General features: G+C 47.9%; 1 protein-coding gene across 1 annotated transcript in view; it reads right to left on the bottom strand.

The window, feature by feature from the left end:
* Positions 1-4,896: 4,896 nt before the first annotated feature.
* The window catches only part of LOC119387675 (tissue alpha-L-fucosidase), a 10,155-nt gene continuing 6,114 nt past the window's right edge, over positions 4,897-8,937 (bottom strand). Inside the window, exons 5-6 of the mRNA XM_037655137.2 lie at positions 6,409-6,650; positions 4,897-5,528 (exon numbers count right to left, since the gene is read on the bottom strand). Of these exons, the coding sequence (XP_037511065.1) occupies positions 4,975-5,528; positions 6,409-6,650 (796 nt within the window). The 3' untranslated portion in view covers positions 4,897-4,974. The remainder of the gene's footprint in view (positions 5,529-6,408; positions 6,651-8,937) is intronic.

Genomic DNA, 8,937 nt, shown 5'->3' with positions numbered 1-8,937 from the left:
TTTTTCTTTGCCATCTGATCGGGTAAATTTGTTCGACGTCATTTCCGTGACGGAAGTACGTCACTGAAGTCTTGGTGGACCCCGGCATAAAACACTTTCTTGTTAAAAAAAGTAACCGATCAATTAGATAACTATATCTTTTCGTCCACTTTACTTTCTTCACATTTATATCCCAATTATTACAAATAACATCTCCTATACTTTCCTTGGCATTAATGTCTGTTAGTTATCATTAATATATAACGAGTATAGCTTGTTACCCGTGATTAATTATTGTAATTTGTTACGTACGAGCACATGTATAAAATATGGCGTCACTAACAGCTTGCTTCATCGCAAGCAACGTGTAGAAAATACGTACGCATATATAGTAGCTGTTGACGCCTCGGCCGTACCCTGCTAATGAAAAGAAAAAAAAAGATCCTCGGAATGCGCTGAGGTATCATTAGTATTCCACGTTTCAGTACGTTATTGAAAAGCTGTTTCTAGCTCTTAACCCCTGTTAGCACCCAGTCATTTCCTATGCTTGCGCGCGCTTAGACACGTGCAGGTTACGGGGGTGTCGACCGCTATGGATGTTTTGCACGGCTGAAGATTGAGAGGCATGATTGTGGGACTGACTCCTGCGGTGCTATAACTGTGCAAAGCCGAAGCACCGAGAAACGCGTGGCAATTTGTTATTGATCACGTGCGACCTCCGAACGGGAATGCCGTGTATATTTAACGCTATATGTGCATGTGGGAATGGCCCAGCTGCGAAGGCTGTAAACACCGCTTAACTTGTGGAGTTTAATTGAACACGTACAGCTTTCACGCTGTTGTCGTTGCTCTCTTGACTGGAGGAGTCGGTGAAGTCTTAAGGCTAGCGTATTTCGCTTTCGCTTGAGGTAGGATTTTCCCGAGACGGTTGAAACCAAGCGGTGAGCTCGAAAGAAGAGCCGGCCGTGAACTTTTGAGTGTCATTCGTTAAAGAGCACGTGTGGTGTGAACCGGTATAGAAGTGAATCGGTGATGAGATGACCGACTCTCGGGGGCACGTCCGTGGATTTCACTGACAGTCGGGCAGGTGACGAGCGGAGGCATTAGACAAGGCCGAATGCACGACACATGTTTTGGGTCTCTGTTGCAGTGCTTGGAGAAATGCCAGGTATAAGCCGCACTTGCTTTATTAATGTAGTGTCACCAATTTAAGATTGACTATATAATCGTTTGCAGGAGTATACAGTCGTTTACTACACACGTAGTAATTCTACGTGCGTAGAATCAATACGCACGTAGAACTACGAAAAGCAAGTATCCATTAATTTTAGGTATTATGCGTAGGAACTACGTATGTTGATGTCATGAAAGGGAGAGAGAGAAATTAACTTTATTTTTGACCAGGCTCTTCGTTCTTCAGCCCTAAGGTGGGTGGCCTCCTCAGCCCAGGTAGCCATGGCTCGAAGAGCTTAAAAATATTGAGAATATTTAACAATAACATACAGAAGCGAAGGAGAAAACAAAATGCAGTGTTTTCTTCGTTGGTTTATAGCTTTCTGGTATTATACTACTAGATGGTCATCCGATTGCGAAAATGATTAGCTTACAAAGATGATGCGCGGTTATTACACGACGTCGTATTGTCCACCATCTACGTGTGTACGTCTTCTAGAAAAATGAACGGATACAGCGACAATTTCGAGCTCTTAAACTGCTGTCACGGTAAAGGGCGAATCCAAGAGCGCTTTGTTGATGCTGTGGCTAATGATGAACTAAGGCTGATTCCTTCGTAATGTGTTGGTAGCTTTCAACCACAAACTCGTTACGCAGTTCGCGTGGTCGGGCGCCTGGTGCAATCCTATGCTTTCGCCACGCAACATTACACCCCTTAACGGGGCTCCTTGCCCGACACGGCGACTGTACAGGGTGTTTTTCGGAAGCAGTTCGAAGCACTGGCGTGGAATTGTGCTGGAATACTTCACTGCTGCGTAGGATATGTGGGCCGGTATTGTGTAGCGATGCGTTATGCTTTATTTTATGCTGGTCTTATCATCCGCCACTGACGACCGGCTGATCACGTTGACAATGCGGGCAGACTGTCGCTCTGACCTTTAGCCAAGCGTGAATAGCGGGGAAAGGCAATAATAATGATCATCGCTGGGGTTTAACGTCCCAAAACCACGATATGATTATGAGGGACGCCGTAGTGGAGGTCTCCGAAAACTTCGACCACCTGCGGTTCATTAACGTGCACCCAAATCTAACTACACGGGCCTCAAGCGCTTCCGCCTCCATCGAAAATGCGGCCGCCGCGGCCGGGATTCGATCCCGCCACCTTCGGGTCAGCAGTCGAGCGCCATAGCCACTGGACCACCGTGGCGGGTCGCATGAACAGGCATTAGCGCCGAAAAAAAGTATCGCTACGGAACATCAACCCTGGGACCGATTCCGGCTCGAACCCTGATTTAGATTGTGCATTCATCGGAGCTTTTCGTTCACGGGCAACGCTGATTTTTTTCGCTCACAACTGACAACGGCACCGTGTTTTTTGAGAGCACAGTTTTAACGCTATCGCGCTAAAACTGTGCTCTCGTTACTTTCCTATCAAGATAGATAAGTCACGTTGATAGCCCAAAGCCGTTCGCGACTGGAAAGTGCCGATCGTGCGGCGATAATGCAAGTGAAGCACGCGAGATGATAATTGTTGTGGGGCACGAAGACGCCCCGAATACGCCTATTTTGTCCACGACTGTAGCGACGACCAAGCGTGTCGTAAAGCGGTGTGGCGAACCAACCGTTGTGACAATAAAAAGTAATGAAAACCACGTAACCTTAAGTAAGGGCAACACTTATTGACGACGAGTTTGATGGTTTCAAATGGCATTCGTTTGGAAACGTGGCGGGTGCCAATAGTCGCACAGCCTGCGCGTTGTCTCAGGGGTTTTCGCTGCAGACAGCGTCCATGAGCGCCAATTTTTGCAGTAAAGCTGTTCAGCATCGCGACTGACTAAAGATTGTCATGTAATGCAATTTCGAAGTATTTCCAGGAGAATGCAATGTGAAAATGACCAGCCGTCAGCTCCCTTATGCTGCTTTTGTACCTCCTTTGGTCTGCGAACCCGAACGCCTCAGAAGTGACCAAAACAAAGCGCTACAATCGAACAACAAGAAGCAACAAAACAAGAATGCGCGACCGCGCCCACCGGCTGGGGTTATGTAATTGACGTCATCATTGACGTCAGAAAGAGATCGTGCTTTAAAGAGAGAGAGATTCTGGGAGCAGATATTCCAGTCACGCTATAGTTGATGCTGCCCTTTCTTCGGAATCAATTTTCTGCGGGTTCCTTTGAACCTGGACGTTTCGGCAAAACAGCCTGGTCTCTCTCTAGCTTCTTTCCGGAAAAACAATTTGAGTTTGGTAAGCAAGTCGATATGTGCGTACTCGGGTACTGTGAACTCTCGGTCATATTCTGTCGTACTCGAATAGATCACAGGTGAGAGAGTGATCGAAAAAAGAAAACGAATAATAAAGAAAAAAATCTAGAGAGGGCGTTTTGCACCGAAGCGTACCTAGGTGGAATCCGAGGTCAAACGATGCGGGTCTATTTTTACGTGGTCAGGTAGCCGCTTGAAGGTTTTCCAACGCTTCGATGCACCGATCAGGTTCAGCGTACGTGTCGTGGAATATAAATAATGCCTCCGTACCAAGCAGTACAGATGGCGAGTATGTTTATGGTGGACTTTTTTTCTTTTTTATACTTACAACGCACCCCCCCCCCCCCCCCCACCAGGGCCTCTGTAAAGAGCTACACGCTCACAAAATGCTAAGTAGCCGTAGTGACGTACGCTTATGACGTCACGGAAGTTCATTGGCAAACTTTCGTATTGTGCAAGCACCCCCACCCCCTCCATCTTAAAAGGCGCGCAAGCGGGACACAGCCTTAGCTTAAATGTTTAATTTACCCCCTTCGATTTGCGCCACTATCACGTATTAGATTTCGCGATGTACGCCCTTGTTTTCTAGACGCCAGTGAGGAGGAAAAGCCTTTTTATTGCGGCGAGCGTCTTTGCTTAGAGCCAGGCTTTAAGAAAGGTAATTGCAGCTGTCGTTCGACCGAGCGCAGCATTGTGACGCGTAAAAAACTAGGGCAAATGACCGCGACTTTCTTCACTCTCTTGCAGCCACTGTAGCTTACTGCATACGTCAGCGGGTTCCCTGTTGTATAAAGCGCTGTTTGATTAGATATATAGAGCAACGTTGTCGGCAGCTCTGAGTTACGCACATCCTCGGTGAAGCAACCGCACTGTTGTCGTCCGAGCGTCGTTATTATTTCGTTTACGATCTCGAAATGTCGGGCTAGCGTGATGTGGAAATCGAGAGTGATAAGCGACCGCAAAACTTGCATGTCATCCTCACAAAAAAAGAGCGAGATAGTAGATGGAAAAAGAAGAACTTTGCACTGCAAGGATTCACCCCCCTCTCCATTATTTTTGTTTTAAGTTTAGTTTTCAGCTTTTCGGTCGTTATTTCCAGCGCAAAACACTGTAGACTGGACACCAATATTACCAGTGGTACAGGGAGTGATGCTCCCAATAACGTGATTACCGCGTACCAGTCCACATTGTGAAGCAGGTTGTGAAGCAGAGCTCTTGGAAGAATAAAATTTAGTTGCAAGCGTACGGTTTGCCGCGTCCTGTGTCCTTCGCCCCTGTCCGAGCATTTGCGCCAGTCAATTCGACTTCAACGTAGTCCACAACTGAAACGAGGGCTCAAGCGAGTAAAAATAGAGGCTGCATTAGCGCATCCGCGTCACAATTTATTTTACGTACGATCAAGGACTGTCACTAATTTCACGCAAACATTTAGAACACGCAATAGCTAAAACGCCACCAAGCACAGCCGCTGTTCGAGTTATTTTCTTCATTTGATGCACCGACACGCGCCTGGACACTGCGTATATACAAGCAGGCCAGTCGCCAACCGGGCGAAACATTTCACGCTGCTCCTTCTATCTTGAGCACCCAAGCCCACGGTGTCGGCAAGATGTCCGGCGTTAGACGGGGCAGCGTGACCACCAACGCGGCGCGTGCCCCGCCGCTGGTCTTCTGCACGACGCTGGAGAGCCGGAGGTTTGGAACTCCGAGCATGGTGATGTTAGCTGCGTCTATCAACTCCAGCGCGCCGAGCGTGAGGTTGCTCCCTGTGGGCCACTTTAGTACGAAGGCGTAGACGGTGGACCCGGCGGATGCCTGGACCCCGTGCTTGGACGTGTACCAGACGTGGGACGCCAGCGGGTCCTTCTGGTGCTTCCAGGGTCGTGAACCGTACACGGCTTCGCCGTTCACGTCGAGCCACGCGCCGAGCTGCGTGAGGCGCTCTTCGAACGCGGCCGAGATGGTGCCGTCGCTGGCGGGGCCGATGTTGAAGAGCAGATTGCCGTTGCAGCTGACCGTGGACACCAGCTCGTAGATGAGCTCCTCGATGGTGAGGTACTGGGACACGCGAACGTTCCGGCGGTAACCCCAGGTACCACCGGTGTTCAGATCGCCTGCGTGAAGGGAAATGGTTGCGGAGAAGCTCAAATTGCTGTTTTTGCGGTGAAACACGTGAGGGCAGTCTACGGGGATGCTCGAGGAAGACTGGACTCATGCCGAGACAAATGACATCCTCGCATACCCCTTTATGACATCTGGCAGTTGAAAATGGTGTGTTTTTTTCTCCGCTGCTTCCTGTCGTAATATATGAGCGTTCGTGTAATAAAGTTAAGACAAAAACACGGAGAAACACCCAAGCTCCACGCCCGGCAGCAAAGCAGTATAGACCAGGACTTCGGATAAACCCTCATCGATGCTACCTGTCGGATGAATGAAAGTCACCTGTATATACAGTACGAGCTAGAAACAAGTTATTTGCTTGATGAATGAAAGTCACCCTCAGGTGACTGTCATTCACCGTCAAATCGATGAATGATAGTCACCTGACGGTGACTTTCATTCACCGAGCAAATAACTTGTGTCTAGCTCGTGCTGTATATACAGGTGACTTTCATTCATCCGACAGGTAGCATCGATGAGGGTTTATCCGAAGTCCTGGTCTATACTGCTTTGCTGCCGGGCGTGTGGCTTGGGCGCTTCTCCATGTTTTTGTGTTAACTTTATTTGTACATGATCGCTAACCTTTTACAAAGCAAGTAGTGCATTACCCGTTTGATCACATATCACGCTCCTCCAAACTTAGAACTCTGCTTTAGCTGTGGCGCTACTTTCACTTCTTTCACCGATGTGACAATATATAGATGGCGCTGCGCCACTTGTAAGCATTTCGGCGTCGTCGGCTGGTGGGCCCGATGTCGAAGATCAGGTAATTATAGTATTATAAACTTCTACTAGAATCCTTCTTTGAAAGAACCCGCTCGTACGGGCACTCACCCTTGTCCAGTGGCATGGCGTTTTCCCACTTGTGGGGTACCAGCTTTCCCGGATTGTAGTGATCATGGCAGGCGTAGACGTCTCCGTGTCGGCAGCTGGTGTTGACGCCCCAGCGGTCGTTGACGACTACGCTGTTTCGGACGGGACTGTCGTTGTAAAGCCAGGCGAGGAAGTGCGTACTGTTCCAGTAGGTGTCCGGTGCCTCCCAGTCGCCGTCGGACCAAATCACGTCCGGCCGGTACCTGCTCTCGTATGAGCAGTGAAGAGCTGATCACCGAAGGTGAATCAAAGGTGACCAATCAAAGGTAACCAATCAAAGGTCACCACTAAAGTGACTTACTGAAGCAGTTTGGTCTGATCACTCGTTCTTTGTGAACTCGATTGTCGGAGTTTGGCGACTGTGGGGTTACTATTAGAAGAGGAAATGAAGATCGAAGTTTAAATTTTTTTTATAAACCTCGCGCCGGAACCACGACGCCTATACGTCAGCGTGATGTCACAGATTCCAACGTGCTTTTCATATTTTGGCTACGCTGGTGTAATGAATGTTCCCGAAGCTTGCCATGTTGAGTATCGGGCCTTCTTAGGACACAGTGTAATTCGTATTTGGCGATAAATAATGATATCGACCCTACCTAAGGCGTCGTCAGAATCTATGACGTCACGGAGAGCGGATGCGGTTACTTCAAGGCGGTGTCGCCATCCGTCATAACTTCACGCGTTTTTTTTTCTGCTTACTAATCGTCGTCTTGTGGTAATAGTGGTGTCATTAGAAATGTGAAGGGGTAATTTACTAATACAGGCGAATTTTTGTTGTCTCTCTAGTGTTAGAAAAAACGGGGCCCGTATTCATAACATCTTACGCTGGAGTTCTTCGTGAGATAAATTTTCAGCCAATCGGGAAGCGCGGCATATAATTAATGACGGTGGCTGACCAATGGTTAGGAGCACTTACGTTACAAAAAATTTGTGAATTCGGCCCCAGATCATTGAAAGGGCGGAGGTCAAATATAAATCAGTCTTATGTAGACGAATAATGTCAGTTATGCACTGTTCTATGAAGGCGGACGGGGTCGTGTATCTTGCTCGAAACACGTAAAAACAGGCATGGCATGCCTAGAATGACAAGGCCGCTGTCGCAAGTATACCACATTTAGGTGAGTTTAGGCGGTTGATTCCTTGCCACATAAGTGCAACTCAAGACTTACAATTGTCGCGGTCTTGGCAATAACGGCGACGCGTCAACGACGCAGCCAAGGACGAAGGAGGAAAACAACAAAAAGAAAAAAAGTTAAGGAAACCTGGCGTGCTGTTCGCCGTCACCGCCATTTATCGCCACGATCGACCGTTTCGAGCGATTGATGGCAATGATTCAGAAATCAATACGATCGCGAGAAAATAATCGTTACAAAATATGGCAACTGTAAACGGTCTAAGGTATAACGGCGAACCAAGTTGGAAGCGTATTGGCCGGATAAGAAAATAAAAAAAATCGTCCTTCGCCACCGTTCTTTTTTTTTTCTTTAATTATGTTGTCATGTTATCGTCCTTCGTGTCATGCCGTTGATTAGGACGATAAGAGTTACGCGGCAGCTCGAAAGCCAATGACGGAGTACTTTCAGAAGGGTTTCGGTATACGGACTCTTCTTTCTCTTTTGCTGCCACCCTTCTCGGGCGGTGAAGATATATCGATATACTGCGGCTACTTACTTTCTCAGTGTATACTGTAGCGAACAGTGGTGTGCTTGTTTGCCGAAATCGCAGCTCTTAAACCTGGATTATTGGCGAACGTCTCTGAAGCCGTCATAAATTCCTGAACGAGTCACTTTCAACGACGGACACACAGCGACACGCAGGCATCTCTCATTGACGAGGACGATGACTGTGCTACATGGTCTGCACTTCGTACACACGTCTACACACGTCAACGAATACAGAAGCAAGCAGATGAAACGGACTGTCGTAATTTCGCGTTGAAGTTAATATGCCTCGGAACTATACGACGCGTTCCAGCAACTGAGAGCCTAAAGTCTGTTCCATCGACATTAGACTGGTTTTACTGCGATCGAGGTTTCAGTGTGCCGGCTCCGAAGTGTTACTATAAGCCTCGTTATAATTTCTCGGCTGGTGCGCCTGTTTCGACGAGTTTCAAAACGTACCGTTCTGGCGAAAAAGGGCACTGGTTCGTTAGAGAGGGCGACTGAGCGCATGTTTGGACATATCCTTTGTCTCAGCCGGACTCCAGCCATATACAACGCAGCTTTCTATTGGCAGTATTAATTTGCATCGACCTTGTTCTAACGGTCAATTTCGCGAAGGCGACGGCAGAGACAGCCAGGAATACGACTGCGAAAGACCACCACAATACATCACAAGATAAAGGTACATGATATTGTAACCGCAGATGCCAGACAGGAGGTGAAGTTTAAGTTTCCTCTCGACTACCTCCTAAATTAGACTTTCTTGTCGAAAACACGCACGGAGTGTATGGGTGCAGCTGATCTTATCTGAAAGAAATCTCCAGAGGCT

This window comes from Rhipicephalus sanguineus, chromosome 3, assembly GCF_013339695.2.
Source record: "Rhipicephalus sanguineus isolate Rsan-2018 chromosome 3, BIME_Rsan_1.4, whole genome shotgun sequence".
In the NCBI taxonomy this organism is placed as follows: domain Eukaryota; kingdom Metazoa; phylum Arthropoda; class Arachnida; order Ixodida; family Ixodidae; genus Rhipicephalus; species Rhipicephalus sanguineus.
The sequence above is the reverse complement of the archived record's forward strand: the minus strand, read 5'-3'. Positions and strand labels throughout refer to the sequence as shown.